The sequence below is a fragment of the Ochotona princeps genome, chromosome 3 (assembly GCF_030435755.1).
Source record: "Ochotona princeps isolate mOchPri1 chromosome 3, mOchPri1.hap1, whole genome shotgun sequence".
NCBI lineage: Eukaryota > Metazoa > Chordata > Mammalia > Lagomorpha > Ochotonidae > Ochotona > Ochotona princeps.
In genome coordinates this window covers 27,076,929-27,093,643 of record NC_080834.1, presented here as the reverse complement: position 1 = coordinate 27,093,643, position 16,715 = coordinate 27,076,929, and the positions used below count along the sequence as shown (strand labels likewise).

At 57.8% G+C, this 16,715-nt stretch overlaps 1 protein-coding gene and 1 pseudogene across 2 annotated transcripts in view; both read left to right on the top strand.

The window, feature by feature from the left end:
- The first annotated feature begins 391 nt into the window (after nucleotides 1–391).
- Nucleotides 392–473, top strand: LOC131479942 (U4 spliceosomal RNA; annotated as a pseudogene).
- An 8,210-nt stretch (nucleotides 474–8,683) lies between these two features.
- The window catches only part of ABCG1 (ATP binding cassette subfamily G member 1), a 34,769-nt gene continuing 26,737 nt past the window's right edge, over nucleotides 8,684–16,715 (top strand). For both annotated transcript variants that reach the window (XM_058661592.1, XM_058661591.1), the window contains exons 1-2: nucleotides 8,684–8,790; nucleotides 13,641–13,884. In XM_058661592.1, the coding sequence (XP_058517575.1) occupies nucleotides 8,749–8,790; nucleotides 13,641–13,884 (286 nt within the window). In that variant the 5' untranslated portion in view covers nucleotides 8,684–8,748. The remainder of the gene's footprint in view (nucleotides 8,791–13,640; nucleotides 13,885–16,715) is intronic.

Here is a 16,715-nt window from a genome sequence, read left to right as displayed (position 1 = left end):
GGGCCAGCAGTGGCCACAGCCAAGCCCTGCTTCCTGGCCCTTGAGCTCTCTCAAGCGGAGCACCAAGGCGAGGGAGCGATTGGCTGGTCCTGGTAGCCATGGTGGCCAAGCTCTGTCCTGTGGTTCTTTCTCAGGTGGCCACATGGCCAGGGCTGGGCTAGGTGGAAGCCAGGAGCTCTACCCTGGTCTCCCACATAGGTGTAGGTGCCCATGCACTTGGGCCATCTCCCACTGTTTGCCCAGGTACATCAGCAGGGCGCTGGACAGGAAGTAGAACAGCCAGGGCTCAAACTGGTGCCCAAATGGGATGCTGGCACCATAGGGGCAGCTTGAGCCCCTGTGCCACAACACCGTCCCCGACATTTTTTTAATTTTAAAAATGTTTTACTCAAGCTTTGCGTAGTGACATTATCATAGCCAATGAGGTTTATTCGAGGCGTGATTATTGCTCATTGAAAACTGTTCCCAAGAATGTTTTTCTCAAAATGTGGGGGTAACTGGGTGAGCTGGCTACCTTCCACGTGCTGGGACAAAGGAAGATGGTGAAAAGTGACTTCTGCTGTGAGCTCTGGGGTTGCCCAAGACCAATTCCTAAATTGCTGATGGGGGGAGACCCGTCCTGACTTCCGGCCACAGGCAGTGACCTCACCACTGTCGCGGCTGTGCGCCTGGCAGAGACAGGTGGCAGCACCCGCCCTTGGCAACAGAGCTGGAGGAAGTGAGGGGCCCGAGGCAGGCACGGGGGAGGTGAGAGGTCGCCCCTGGGCGGGGGCTGTTTCGCAGAGGCCCTGGGAAGGCGCCGAGGGGAGCCGTGGGAAGAGAGCTAAGCAGAGCAGGGTTCCCAGGCTCTCAGGGCCAACTCCACCGAGCTGAAAACTAACCAATGGGCTCCAGGGCCAATCAATAGCCCACACCTGAAATGAACTCCAGCAAAACGGGGGTCGTGGGGGACAGAGACGCTGTCCACACAGTGTAACCATGTTCCGAGAAAACGGGGGAACGGCAGGGAGCCAATTCTTACCTAGGTCTTAGGAAAGACATCACCCATTGGTCCCAGAGCCCAAATCCAAGCCCTGTGAGAACTGTAAAGTTCTTACCTCGGCAATGTAGTAGCAAAATGGCATATACCCATGGGGCCAGTGTGGTGGTGGTGTGGTAGACCAATCCTCTACCTGAGGCCCGGGCATCCCACAGCAGAGCTGCTTCTAGTCCCAGCTGCTCCACTCCTGATACCGCTCCCTGCTTGTGGCCTTGGAAAACAGCAGAAGGGGGCCCAAGGGCTTGGGCTGCTGCACCAGCATGGGAAACCTGGAGGAAGCTCTTGACTCCTGGCTTCCAATTGCCTCAGCTTTGGCCAATGTAGCCATTTAGGGAGTGAACCAGCAGGTGGAAGACCTTTCTCTCTGTCCCTCGTTCTCTCTGTATATCTGCCTTTTGAATAAAACAAACAAACAAACAAACTTTCTAAAATGCTCTTTAACAGCCATTGTCTGATGGCCTTGGGCCATCCCCTGGTGCCAGGAATTTCAACCGTGCTCTCCTAACCCACTGTAACTGCACAGGAAGCATCCCAGGTAGAACATGCTGGAAGACGAATGGAAAGAGAAATGCAACTAAAATCCGTGCAGCCAAAGCAGTGTTGGGAGGGAAGTGTGTCATTGATAAAGAAGGATGGGGCAGAGGGTAGAGGGAAGCCCAGGCCTGGGCTGCTGGTCGGGGGCCCACAGGGGCCTCCAGGCTCCACCCCGACCACGGTCTGGTGTGCTGACCCAGGAGGCGGTGGGTGCTCCCGGGCTCCCAGCTGCTGCCCCATCAGCCGGTGTTCCGGCAGCCGGAAGCTCTCCCTCCCTCTGTTCTTCAAAGTGAGTAACACTAACAAGTGAATAAGCTAACCTAAAAGCAGCTGGACGGAAGGAAATGGCGAAGGCCAGAGCAGGGAAATGATAAAGTGAGGTTCGTGAAGGCTGCTGGGTACCAGGTCGGCCCACAAGCACCGAGCCTCTGTCTGTGCAGTCGGAACAGGGAGTTGAGAATGATGGCTTGGGGCAAAGCCGCAGGCATGAGGACCTACCAACGCTCCCAGCGGAGGCTGGCCGCCGCGCTGCGCCAGGCACACGGTAAGTGCAGGGAATGTCGCAGCCACAGGTTACGGTCTTCAGTTGCTGACACAACGGCTTCCTTGGATAGTCTAAAGGTTCCAGCAATTGCAGGCAGCACCTCAACGGGTTTTCCTCTTCTCCTCCTCCCCGCCCCCATTCTAGGACGGGATGACTCGAATGTTTCCGTGGAAATACAAGACCCAGAACAGCCCGCAAAAGCTCGGAGCAAAGCATCGTTGGAGAACTCATGCAGGCATATTTGGAGACTTAGCAGCCGGCTCTCATTAAGAGGGTGTGTTATCGGTCCAGGGAGAGGAACAGATTGTTCAGAAACACACCTGCCTGTTGTACACTCACTCGGCAACCACCCTGGCGACTCAGGGAAGATGGACTGTGTTCCCTGTGAACTTGACCGCCGCCACGGACGAGGCCCACAGCCTGTGCAGAACTGAATTCAAGGTGGGTCGTGAGCATCATGGGAAACCAAAAGCAGTGTTTGTTCTTGAATAAAATGTGAAGACATTTTCCTATTCTTGTGGGTGGCAGATTTTTAAAGACAGCTATACTAAAAAAATGAAAAGAAAAAACCCACAAAGCATCAGAAAAATTACTGATTCACTTTAGATTTCATTCAAGTGAAGAGTTCCGTCAGTAGCCAAGAACAAACGTGATGGCAAGGCAATGGTGGGAGGAAACTGGTGTGAGCAGGCGACGCTGCGGGCACTGTGCACCTGTTCCTTACCCACAGCCCAGCATCTCCACTGCCAGATACCCAAGATGGAGCCAACCCACACATACAAGAATGCTCCACAAATGTCCACTGCAGGAGGATGAGCCAAGGATGCCTGTGGCAACAGGCATGGCTCTCAGCATCCTGGGGATGCTGCTGTGTGCCAGCTAGCCCAAGACCCCAAAGGAGCAGTGCTAGCCCACGATGCTGGGAGCCAGGATAGCATTGGCCTGTAGGGATGGGCAAGGGCAGGAAAGGAAGCGAGGAGCTCTCTCCCATGGTGCCCGTGGTGCCCATGGGCTACAAGAGAGCCAGATGTGAGGCCGTGGGTGCACAGATGTGCAGATAGGTGAGCTCTCTATAGACACGTCAATAAGGTTAGCTCTATCCAGATGTGCAGTTAGGTAAGCCCAATGCTCAGGTCTGCATGTACCAAAGGAGAAGTCTTCTCTCAGGAAGAAAAGCCCTCCCCACCCCCCTACTGGCTTGTGGAGCGAAGCCTGCCTGTTCTGAAGCTGAGATGGGGCACCGGCTTGCTGCCTGACCTTGAGGCAGTTCTATGAGCTGTGAATGCCACATTGGTACTGGGCGTGGCTACGTGTGCAACTTGTGGAGTTGTGGTGACGATACAGGAGGGCATGCAACTGGCAGACTAGGTCCCCGCTGTTCTCCACTGCCCCTGCCATCAGATGCCCCGTCCCTAGCTGTTCATGGAGCTCTCTTCAGGCCACAGAAGAGACTCTAAGCTGCCTCAGGCATACCCTAGTGCACCGTACAAACCACCTGCAAATGCTGGCCGAGTTCTGTCTAGACGGACTATCACCATCTCCAGGGACAGTGCGAGGCAGAGAGGCCTCCAGAGTCACGCAGGTGAACCCAATGTGGTCCTAGGGTGGCATGGGCAGGCTTTCAGCCTGGGCCCTTTCTGCGCTCACAGCCCAGGGCAAGTTGGCCCCACAAATCTGGGGAGGAAGCCGCCATGCCCTTTAGTAACCCTGTTGGGTTCCTGTTTGTGGCGCGCCGACGGTGTTAGGTAATAGCATTGCACACATGATTGCGTCATACCCATTTAAGAACAATTTTCCTCGTGCCATGAAACAGAAACTGAATCATCCATTGTGTGTGGCTGGGATTGTTGAGAGGGTGCATTTCCTAAGCAGCACGCTGGGACAAGTATTTGCAGAGTGAGGGCACTGCAGCGGGCACTGCTGGGGCAGGTGGATTGCGTGGGTGCTTTGTAAGCAGCATGAGCGCCTGGGGGACTCATGGATCCAAGATTCTGTTCCCCCTCCCCACAGTGATACCAGGAAGAGGATGGGCTGACTTTTCCCAAGAAACTCAGTGGAGAATCCTGGGCTGCTGTGGGTGACTATAGCTCACCCCTTTCCAGTCCTCAGTAGCATTCCATGGCTCCAGCCACGGGGGCCTTCCACCGTGAAGGGCGTCAGGATTGCGCCCGGTCGCTGGCTCTCACAGATAGGCCTGCCTTTGCCTCCGTGCGGTGCGCATTCTGTTCCGCTCGCGTGGCCAGAAGAACAGCGGTGGTGTGGGCTGTATGGTAGTGGTGTCTCCAGTCCCCTGGGCACCGTCCTGTCCAGTACCCTCACCTCCAAGGCTGGCCCTCCAGTGGCACCTTCAGGCTCTCTGCCGGGTGTGTGGTGTTAGCTCGCTGAGCTCCCTAGGCACCCTTCACCGGCGCCCCGCGGGTCGGAGCTTCACACATGCGTTCGCTGTCCCTTGCCTTCTCAGGGGCTTCTCTGTCTCTTGCCCGTCTTCCAATGGGATGGTTTAACACTTTTAGTAAAAAAAAAAAAAAAAAAAAAAAGTTGACTTGTACGCGTTTCCCATGCTAATCGAGCCTGATCTCCTGCTGAAAATGAGGTTTTGCAAATATTTCCACCCTATCTGTATTTTGTGTTCTCAGCATCTTTTTAAAAAGATGTGTTTATTTATTTGAAAGGCAGAGTTAGAGAGAGAGCGAGAGATCTTCCATCTGTCAGTTTACTCCCCATATGGCTACAACAGTTAAAGCTGAGTCAATCTGAAGCCAGGAGCCAAGGGCTTCTTCCGGATCTTCTACATGGGTACAGGGTTCCAGGACTTTGGGCCGTCCTCAACTGCTTTCCCAGGCCACAGGTAGCGAGCTGGATGGGAAGTGGGGCCGCCGGGACATGAACTAGTGCCCGCATGGGATGCCGGTGCCGCAGGCTACAGCTCCAGCAGCTGCGGCCCAGCACCAGCCCCTGTATTCTAATTATCTTAATAGGTCTCTCTCAGACTCAGCTTTTTTTTTGTTTTCTTAAGCAGAGTCCAATTTATCAACTTCCGCTTTGATGGCATGTGTATTTGGTGTCCAGCATGAGAACTCAACATCTGGCCACAGAGCCTAAAGATTTCTCTCCCAATGTTTATCCTAAAGGATCATGGCTTGGCTTTCAAGTCTGTACGTCATTTTGAGTGTACACTCTGCGGCGTGAGGCCAAGTTCAGATTGTGCAGCCTTTTTTTTTTTCTGCCTCTGAAGGCCCTCACTCCTCCGGTCACTGTGCTGTGCACCGAGTGTGGAGAGCAGGTAGCAGGTGGAGTGATTCCTTGGACAGCTGCAGGCCCCGGGAAACCATGCTGAACTCCGGCAGGTGTGTGTCTGCCTAGGCATGTATGCATTGCTCGGCCAGCTGTGTGTCTACGTGGACAGGCTGTGTGCATTCTGCTAGCTATGCATACAGGAGAGTTGGAAGGCAGCCGGCACCATGGCTCAACAGGCTAATCTCCCTCCTTCAGCGCTGGCATCCCACACAGGGCTGGTTTGAATCCCAGATGCTCCACTTCTGATCCAGCTCCCTGCTTTTGGCCTGAGCAAGCAGTGGAGGATTGCCTCAGTCTTTGGGAGCCTCTATCCACATGTGAGAACCAGAAGAAGCTCCTTGTTTCGGATTGGCTCAGCACCGGCCATCGTGGCATCTGGGGAGTGAACCAGCAGATGAAAGATATTCCTCTCTGTCTCTCCTCTCTGTAAATTTGCCTTCGAATAAGATAAATCAATCTTTAAAAGAGAACTGCCGGAGACCAGTTCCAGCCAAGTTCACAGCTCGGGAAGGGTGCGTGAATCACGGGAGAGGAGACAAGCAGAGCCGTGGACCACTGCGGCATGACGCTCGTACTGGCCAGCAAAGAAAAGCCGCCTTCTTCATTTACAGAGGCTTTCACAAGCTTTGCCACAACATCCAACTGGTTCATTTTTACTTCATTATAAAAGAATGATTACAAATGCAATTCTAAAAAACATTATCATTTTACTTCAAAGAAAACATTTTCAGCAAGCCATTACTCATTCAAACCTGTAGTCACTGGCTGAAGCCAGGAGCTCCACGGGCAGCACATGTTACATAGTGACATTATATCTAAAATCAGTTTGCACTAAATCTAAACTAATATCCCTTAAAATATCAAGAATTCAAAAATAAAAAGAAAGCTTATAAGTGAAAGGAACTTATGAAGACGTATATTACAGATTTTTAAATTAAGTCTTTTAATCAAGCATATGCTGCCATCCCCTTCAGCTACTACTGATTGAATTACGGGTTTGTTTTCTTGTTAAAGAGCAGCGAAAAGGAGCAGGGACGCTCGGCCTTTGTATGAACAGAGAGCCTATTGTCTTTCCTAAACGTAAGTGCCAATACAAGGGAGAGCGGGTCCTGAATCGGCTGACCAGCACCCGCGGCAGGGCTGCGCTCACTGACCGTGCGCGGACCAGCCCCAGGGCTCCCACTGGATCGGCTGGACGGGCCGGAGATGAGGGACTTATGTGCACACACCGCACTATGTCCCGGGCAGCCCAAGCCCACCCCACAGGCACTGAGCCGTGACTCTAGCTGGTGAGGTAGGTCACCCTGGCCTGCATGTCAGGGTCACGTGTGTGGTGTGCACCTCCTTGTCTGCACCTACGCTCCTGCCCCTAACACCTGCATGTGGTGGGGAGACAGCACCTTTGCCATCCCCAGGTTTCCTGTGGGGTTAACCTTCTGGCCCCTCCTGGGCAGGCAGCCCACCCCTCACCTCACTGGGTCAACCCCTGTGGCTTACAGGAGCAGGCCCGGAGCTGCCCAGAGAGCAGAGCCAGGGGCTCCACTCGGGCTGAGGGCACACATCAGCTCCCTGGGTCCCTGACCTTTCTGGGGGCTGGCTGCCACTGACAGCCCGGAGTCCTGATACACTGGCTCTGGGTCCTGCAAGGTGGAAGGTGCCTGTCACTTGGCATCTCCCACAGGGGAGAGAATTACTTCCCCAGGACCTGAGTGGAGATAGACAGCTCTTGCAGGGGAATTGCCGCCGCCAACTGCCCTGCATGTCCCCGGGCCAGCTTCCTGCAGGCTGCCCGCAGCCCCCATCACTCCTGGCAGCCCAGTGTCACCTTTGCTCTGCTGCTCACCCACCTGCCCGCAGCTCTACCGACCTGCACTGGGGCTGCAAGTTGGCCATTTGCACGCCTACCCCAGGTGAAAAAAGTTCTGGGCATACTGTGGGAAGTGAGGAGGGTGGACATTAGCCAGAAGAGAGATGCTCGGGGCAAGCATAGTGTCACTACCCATGTCCCATGGAGAATGTTCACACACAGGAACTCCCCCATGGGGTCTGTCCACCATCTCCCCCGGTCCCCTGTGTCCCTCCATGGGGTCTGTCCACCATCACCCCAGGTCCCCTGTGTCCCTCCATGGGGCCTGTCCCACCTGCTCCATCGCTCCGTGATCCCCCCCCATGTCTCCTCTGCTCTGCTGCAGGAGGTAGACCCCAGGCGGGATGCCACAGGCATTCAGCCTTCAGATGTGTTTTGGTGGATCCGAGTCCTCATCTCAAAGCTGTGGGTTTGGGGGGCTCCTGATCCACAAATTTCAGGGGAACCCAAAGTCTGTTGTGCCAGAAAGCCTCTTAAACTTTGAACACACCTGCTTTGCCTCTTGGGACGTGCTGTCATCCACCTGCGGGTGTGGAGCCCACCTGTCACTTCTTTCCTAGAGGCCTGGCTCACCTGAGGCTGGTGGGCAGGTGGCCCCGGTGTGCAGAGGTGAGAAGAAACACATTCCAGGTCTGAGTCCAGACATGCAAACACCAGAACAGAAGGACCAGCCTGCGGGGCTGGGCCTGAGGAATGCCTGTTGCCATGGTTATCAGGAAGCGACACTTACTGTAATAAAGGCTGGGGCAGCGGCGCAGGGGGTCACCTGATGCTCAGGTCCGGGGCGGGCCGTGCGGGTGCCCAGTGCAGCTGCACATAGTTTGGAAGACACAGCCCTGCGCCGACCCTGGAGCCATCTGCGTGCGCCCAGCGCGGCCTGGAAGTGTTAGAAACCTCGGCATCCTCACCACGCGCCTCTGCTGCCTGCTCTTGGCACCAGGGGGGCCCTGCAGATCACAACGTCCCACAGGCGTGAATGCGCGCCTGCCACGGCGTAGAAGGCTAGTCCCACTCAGAACGGGATGGGGGTGGAGGGCTGCATCCCTCTCCGATCCATTTCCGGGAGTGGGGAGGGGTTCCAGGACAGAGAAAAAGGAGAGAGCGGCCTCTGCTGCTTCCCCGCCCCTTGGCCCCGTCGGAACAGCAGCTTCCAGGCTGGGAGACAGCAGTGGTCCTAACCGGGGGATCTTCGCCCGCCCCGCGAACTTGCTCAGACCCGGGGCTTGGTGGAGCTGTGGTCCGCCTCGGTCTGGCCACTCTGGGAAAGAAGCGCGCGTGCGGGGCCGACCGCCCCCAGCGCAGCAAAACAAGAGCGCGCGCACCTGCCGCGGCCCGGCCCTCGGCGGCGGCCAATCGCGGGCGGGGCGGGGCGGGGCGGGAGGCGAGCGCGGCCGGACCGGGCGCCGCCGCACAGCCCGGAGCCAGCGAGCGAGCGAGCGCAGCCGTCCCCGCCGCCGCCCCCGGGGCATGGCCTGTCTGATGGCCGCTTTCTCAGTCGGCACCGCCATGGTGAGTGTTAGCATCCTTCGCCGCGCACACAGAGACCCCCGCGCTCTCCCGGACGCCCGCTGCAGCCCGGGGCGCGTCCTCAGCGCGCCGACCCGGGGCTGCCCTCCGAGAGGCGCCCGGCGCCAAGCGACCCGCCCCGGCTACCTGGCGCGCCTGGGGATGCCCCTGGCGCGGGAGAGGTGGAGGGCCCGGGAGTTGGGGGGCAGTGAGCAGCACCACAAAGTGGACAGATGGCCTTGACCTCGTCCGCTTGCTGGGAGGGGCGCGCTGGGCAGGGGCTGCAGCCTGGGCCCCAGGAGGGTCGTGTCCCTCCTCGAGCGGGGACTTCTGGCGGGGGGGGGGGATGAGGGACACACAGCAGGAGCTGCTCCCCGAAAGCCGGAGCGACTGGTGGTGGGGGGGATGCGATGGGGGACAGCCTCGCCGGGGCGGGTGGCCGAGCCCGCGGGGATGGACAGAAGCGAGGGGACACCTGCCGGCAGCCTTGGTGCGCGCGCCGCGTTGGGGCGACCCGGGAGGGCGAGGCGATCCCGCTTCCCCGGAGCGGGCGGGCTCAGTGAGCGCCCGGGCCCCCTTCCTGGAGGGGACCTCCGGTGGGAACGAACCAGCACCCCATCCCCATTCGTCCCCGGCCCCTCGCCCCCGCCGGCCTTCGGCGTCTGCGCTTGGCTCGCGGAGCACGCAGCTCGGAGCTTAGGGCCGAGTTTTGGATTTGGGGCACCCAGAGGAGCAGTCCCAAGTCCTGCGTATCCCCCCTCCCCCACACCCGCTTGTTTGCCTCTGTCCCTGGCTGCCGGGTGCTTCCCGGAGGCTGGCCCCCGCCTCCACCTCGATTTCATTTTTAGCATCCTGGGTTTGAAGTCAGCAGGGCGCTGTACGATTTGACCGACAGTTACCTCTTGCCTTGAGCGCAAGAAAAAAAAAAAAAGGAAGCCGGGGTTTGCGCGCATGCTCCGTTCCGACAGCCGCATCCTATGATTCCAAACAGGTTACTGTAGAAGCGCCGAGCCTCGCCAGCTCATTACATAATGGTTTGGTGTAAAGCGATAGAATGGGGCCGCACGCGGGTCCAGGCTTGGGGAGGGGAGCAGGGAGGACTCCCTCCCGTCTTGTCGTGGCTTGTGGGCTGGCGACCTGGAGGAGGCAACCGAACCAAGCAAAACCCGGACCCTCCAAGGGGAAGGCTGGCCCCTTGTCTAGGTGGATGTTTGGGGAGCGCCTGGCCGGGCCTCCTTCCGTTTGCTTACCTGCCCGGGGCCCTGAGTGACACCACAGCAGAAGGCTGGGATGATTGATGGTGGTGAGAAAGTTGTAGCCGCTTGTAACTTGTAAAGTTCTTATTGCAAAGGTGGCTGGGCCATGTGGGACGGGAATGAGTCAGACTGTTTTGAAGAGACAGTTTTTTTTTTTAAATGCCAGGGTTTTTTTTTTTTCCACATTACGGTTTTGTAGATTCCCACAGTTTAAATGTTTTCTTCCCACATGGAAATGCTGGAATCTTTTTTTTTTTTTTCAGGGAACATTGTTGGAAAATCATTTCTTCCTGAAAACTTTATACTTTTTACATTTTTTATTATTATTTGAAAGACAGAGTTCGGAGAAAGAGAGAGAGGGAGAGATCTTCTATCCTCTGGTTCATTCGCCGGAGAGCCACAGCGGCCAGTTCAAAGCCAGGAGCTTCTCTGGGTCTTCCACATGGCTGCACTCGACTTGGGCCACTCTCCACTGTTTTCCTACGGTGTAAACAAGGAGCCCTGAGACATGAACAGGCATCCTTGTAGCGTGCTGGGGCTGCAGGCAGAGGCTTAACTTGCAATGCCACAGCACCCATCCGAAAAACCTCATACTTTCCTAACAAAGCATGAACTGTTTATGCGCCCGCAGCCACATCTCCTTGGGTGTGTTGCTGTTATCTGAATGTGGACAAGCAGGCTTGTGCCTGCCTTGTGCTTGTATGGGAGGTTTCTGGGAATTCCACCTGCTGTACACTTCAAGGAAAAATGTAAAGCATTACATTACCAAAACGTCCAGGTCCTGAGGGAAGCTTTGAGGTCCCCAGGACCTGGGCTTCGCCTTTCATTGCCTTGCTGCCCTGGGGTCCAGCAGGTGCAGGCCTGGAGGAGAAGCAGAGTACCCAGGGCAGCCGCTGGGGCCCCAGCTAGGGCGGGCAGGGTGGAGGGAGGTGTCGGGCTGGACAGTGATGGGGCCTCTGCGCTGCCCTTCTTGCTTGGTTGAGGGTGCAACAGTCCCATCATTTCCTTTTGGGCAGCTGCTGTGACAAGACTCAGAAAGTCCCCTGTCCAGGCAGGCACAAGGCTGGCCAGTGTCTCCCCCGGCTCAGCGTGCCACAGTGGCCTGGGGGCTCGCCGTCGGAGGCTCCTGCGCACACACAGCAGGCCTGAGCACTGCCCTGGCGGGAGTCCTCAGCCATCAGCCCTTGAGTGGATGTGCTGTGTGCTGTTTGGTGTGTGTGTGTGTGTGTGTGTGTGTGTGTGTGTGTGTGTGTGTGATACCTGACAGCTGGCATAGCAATGCAAGGGAAGATATGTGGAGGGAAGGGGCGCTGTCGGTGTCCTCCGGCTGGCCCCACTCACCTGAGGGCTCTGTTTGGGAGTGACAGGTGAAGCAACCCCTGGGGGCAGGGCGGGGTCTTGCCTGAGCATTTCTGGGGCTGCTTTGTCTGGGGTGGCTTTTGTTGTGAGTTTTCCCACCACAGATGGGCCAGAGGCCTGCGGGGTGGGAGACTTAGGGCTCAGGCTTGGGGGGTGGTCCCTTTGGCCTTTCACTCCCTCCCTGGGCCCGGCAGCGCGGGTCTGTCCGTCAGTGAGTCTCTTCCCTCCCCTTGCCCAACCGTTTGGACTTGTTGCTCAGGCGTGTTGTCGCTCCAGGCTGGAGTTTAATAAGCCCCGTGCTAATTGCTATTGTGTGGAATCGCTCACCTGAATGCAGGAGGCCTTGGCATTGTGGGTTACGGCCCTCTCTGCTGTCACCAAGCAGGGTCCTGCTAGCGCGTCCCCTCTTCTCACTGGAGTCAGGTGCACCTGCCAGCCACCTGCCCCCCAGTGCTGGTGCCCTGACCCTGCACTTCTAGTCCCAAACCTCTCCCCCTTTCCCCGAAAGACAGGATCTAGATGAAGAGCAGAGCCCTGCCCAACGTTGGCGAACCCTGCCCCAGCCAGACCCTGATCTTGACTTTGAGCTTGCTGAGAGACCAGAGGTCATGTCTGTCTGTCCCACTGTCTGCTGCTCAGTTTGTCCAATGAGGGAGTGTTGGGGGGGCAACTAGGGGAGCATGGAGTCCCAGGGGGAAGCTGGACCCTCACTTGGCAGAAGTGGGAGGCTGACATACCTGCCCCAGTGTGTGGGTGCCTGTGGGGGTGGCGGGCCCCAAGTCAGACAAGGACAGTGTCCCCTGGCTGTGGGACTCACCGTGGTCGGAGGGGTGGAGGTTGAGGGGGCAACTGGGTCACTCCCCACCCCTGCCCCAGCAGGACACCATGCCGCCGCTGGGGTCTGCAGGTTGTGCCAGAGGCTGCAGGCTTGTGTGCAGGGGGTGGGGTGAGTGTGGACTTGGCACGGGGTACCAGAGAGTCGCCTGGTCCCCAGGTCCCTCAGCATCACACGGCCAAGGCGGAGTCTGGTGTTTCCCAGGCCACCTGGGGCCAGCGGGGTTCAAACCTGTGACAGCAGGTGACGGTGGGGGAGGGGGAGGCGGGGAGCAGGCACTTTGCTGTGCTGCCTGATTGCTCCTGAACCCCCAACCACGACCAGTTCCATGTGGTCACGGCCATGGCCCCCACTGTGCCCCTCCTCCCTGCCCTGGGAAGGCGGCCACTCTCAGCACGAAGGGAGTTCCCCTGTTGCTCCCCTGTGCTGTTGACACTGTCCCCAGAGCCGCTAGGCCCATCGCCCCTCATCAGTTACCCAAACCAAAGCATTGCCGAGAGCGCACCATCCCAGCGTGCTTCCCACAAGCCCAGCCACCCCTGCGGCCAGCACTGCCCCACAGAAGGCTTCGGATGCGTAACACGCAGGGGTCGGGGGGAGGGGCATGGAGCTTCTTCCGGATCTCCTGTGTGGGTGCAGGGGCCCAAGCACTTGGCCTGCCCTCTGCTGCTCTACCCGGTGCACCAGCAGGGAGCTGGGTTGAAAGTGGAGCAGCCAGGACTCGAACCGGTGCCCATGTGGGAGCCTGTGGCGCTGCACCTGTGTGCTGCAGCCCAGGCCCTAGTCACATATTCCGTAGGAGTTGCAAACGTCCTCCTGAGTGGGCTGCAAGCAGGCCATGTTTCCTGGAGACCCCAGTTTTCCCTCTTGGAGGCAGGCGGCTCGCGGATTTCTGTGTTCTGGTTGGATTTTCAGCTTCCCAAGTCAGACTCGTTTCCTCAGCATAGCATTCTCCTTTTGAATCGAAGAACAAGTGATAGCCAGGCTCCCTGGAGGTCAGGTGTGAGGACCGACAAGAAATCCAGGCCTGGCCCTGCCGAGGCCAGTGCAGTTGGAACTTTGAAATTCAATAAATCCATCACGGGCTCATTTTTATAAGTGGATGATATTGCTGATATTCGCCCTCAGTGGAAAAGAGATTGTGTCCCTACACAGGTGGACGTGCGTCCCTCTGGTGTGGGGCACCTGTGTGGGGTCAGGTGTGCCAGGTGGATGTGCGTCCCTCTGGTGTGGGACACCTGTGTGGGGTCAGGTGTGCCAGGTGGACGTGCGTCCCTCTGGTGTGGGACACCTGTGTGGGGTCAGGTGTGCCAGGTGGACGTGCGTCCCTCTGGCACCAGGTCTGCTCCTGCCCACCCCTGGACAGTGTGTCACACATCTGGTCTCCCCACATGTCTTTGCAGAACCCCAGCAGTTACTCGGCAGCCATGGTCGAGCCCAAGTCCGTGTGCGTCTCGGTGGACGACGTGTTCTCGGGCAGCATGGACTCGGCGGAGACGGAGCTCATGAATGGGCACCTGAAGAAAGTGGACAACAACCTCATGGAGGCCCAGCGCTTCTCCTCGCTGCCGCGCAGAGCGGCTGTGAACATCGAGTTCAAAGACCTGTCCTACTCGGTCCCTGAGGGACCCTGGTGGAGGAGGAAAGGTAGGGGGAACAGCCGGGGCAGGGGAGGGGACGGCCCCAGAGGGTCTGCCTGGGGCTCCGTGGTTCCCGTGGTTCCCGTGGTTCCCGTGGTTCTGGAGGTCGGGAAACTGAGGTCTTCTCTCGCTGCCACTGCTCTGGTCGTCTTGTGTGGCTTTTCCGTCTGGGATTAGGTGACACTGGTGTTCATTGTGGCTCTGACATCTCCGGATGCTAGTAGTACAGGCCAACTCTCTCTCACCCCACCCAAAACCTTGCAACTAGATTGATGGATTTCAGCTGGTTTTCTTTCTTTTTGTTTTTTTTAAGATGTATTGATTTTTATTGGAAGGGCAAATTTAGAGCGAGAAAGAGACGGAGATCTTCCATCCACTGGGTCTCTTCCCAAAAGGCCACAATGGCTGGAACTGAGCTGATCTGAAGCCAGGAGCCAGGAGTTTCTTCTGGGTCTCTCACATGGGTGCAGGGTCCCAAGTCCTTGGGCCATCCTCTGATGCTTTCCATAAGCAGGGAGCTGGATGGCAAGTGGAGCAGCCGGGACACGAACCGGTCCTATTTGGGATGCCGGTGCTGCCAACAGAGGCTTTATTCGCTGCCCAGGCTTTTGCTCTGGGGAATGTCGGCATCATGACCGAGTCCAGCCCCAAATCCTTCTGGTGTGGACCCTTGGGTTTGTGGCCTGATGGTGATCTGATGTGCTTTTGGTACACCTGTGTTTGGGCTTTGGCTTCCCCTGATGTCACGTGTGACATGCTGGCGTTCACAAAGTTTGTCGCATTGGAGAGTTTGGGATGAAGGATGTTGGACCCCTGTGAGGCATTCCAGGACGGCTGCCTGATGGTGGTGTGTGTGGAGGGCAGAGGCAGGTCTCTTGAGATGAAACGGGGCAGGTGTTTCACCTGTGCAGAGCTGCATCCCCAGTGTGAGGAGCTCACAGGCAGCCGGGGACCCTGAGGGGCAGCTCCGAGAACCGTGCATGCTACTTACAGTGACCTGGGGGCCACACAGTGGACACGTCCAGAGGGCAGGGAAAGGCCTAGAGAAGGTGCAGGTGTGTGGGGAGCCAGGGGCCTGCCCCACCTGTGGGTGCTCAGGAGACTAACCACCACCGTGCTATGTTCTGCCTGTCTTGCTCCAGCTTCTATGTGGACAGCTCCACTGCCCTGGGGGTTTCTTGTTGCTTCACGCGCCTATCCTTGGCTTTGGCCACGTCCTCATGGGGCGGAGGGGACATCACCAAGGCACCTGTTGTATCATACGTGGCTTGAGAATCCGGGAGGAACCTGATGCCGCCGGGGATCCCCTCGATCTCCAGGACCCTCCCCACACCGAGCCAGCCTTGGTGGAGAAGATAGCTGAGATTTGCTGGTCTCTCCATTCTGTTCTGGCTCCTTCCAACTCTGCTGCTGTGCTCTTGGAGCAGAGCCTGTTAGCTGGCTGGCTCACGTGGCGTGCACATGATGGCATGTACCGTTGCAAGACCCCAAGAAGTTGGTGCTGGGAGCTGGGGGCCTGTGGGTTGTGGGGTGGCTCCGTGTCTGAGCTCACATTCCCCCGAGACTGGAGCTGCACATCCTCAAGTCCCAGCATGAGCCACCCTTAGCACCTGGCAGCCTGTTTTGTGACACAGGAGACGGTGTGGCAAGCCCAGATTTGCGCCCATGCTCTAGCGCCTGTTGGCATTCCAACCTAGGGCTACAGCCTTCACCTACCCAACCCAAAGGAAGGTTTCACTGCAGGGTGCCCCAGGGGAGCTTGGTGACATTTTGTCCTTGTTATTGATAAAGTGTGCCAGGAGAGCTCTGGGACTACCTGCCTGTCCTTGGCACCCTTAGAGGTCTGGCAGGGTCAGGATGGGCAGAGGTGTGAAGCGGAGGTGCATGGCCACACGAGAAGACTGTGTCCGTATCTCGGGCTGCACCCAGTGCAGAAGGAAGGCCTGCATGTTGGCACACAGGGCTTACCTCAACAGGCAGATGTTGTCCCCTGCGTCCTCTCCAAGTGCCCAAACCGCTCGTCTGCACTCTCAAAATTGGCCGGCACCACAGACGCTTGCCCTGTAGTACCCCCGTGGGTTCAGGCGGGAGGAGAGGGGCAGGAAGCAGCTTCGTCAGCCTGCCCGTGAGTCGGAGCTGGTGGGGCAGAGGGCAAGGCACACTTCCTGGTTGGCTGCCTGCTCCTCAGGATGAGAGCTGAGTGGGATGCACCTGCCTGGTTCTTCCTGGCCCTCCTTTTCCTCCTCCTCCCTGCAGTTCCAAATCCAGTGGGCTCCTCCCTCCAGCGTGAAGCTTATGGGAGAGGAAGAAAAGAGGTATTGGACAGGCCCAGGGCTCGCTGCTTGGTAGTCGCTGTGGTGCCAGCAGGGAAGCCATGTCCCGTCTGGAGGATCACATGCCCCCAGGGGACCTGCAGGTGGTGCCATGGTTGTTCACTAGACGGTGCACCTGGCTGAAGGGCGTACCTGCAGGTGCACTGCGCTCTCCACACCTGCTGTCCTCACGGACTGCCTTGCGTGTGACTCTGAACTGGAGTCCAGTGTTTCTCCAGCTACAGCCACCCCAGGGACAGCTGGCCATGTGCACCTCAGAGGCTGCCCGGCTACAGCCACCCCAGGGACAGCCGGCCATGTGCACCTCAGAGGCTGCCAGCCTCCACCAGGCCCCACTCGCTTGTTTGGGAGACTCCTGGCTTCCTAGGATGTCGCCCCAGTGCAGCCCCAGGGTGTGGCTGCCGCACATCATGGCTGTAAACGAAGGAAGATGGGGCAGGGAGGAACTCTCCTCTCTGCAGAGAGTGCCCGGTGAATCAACCATGGCATCTGCAAGAAGGAGGTG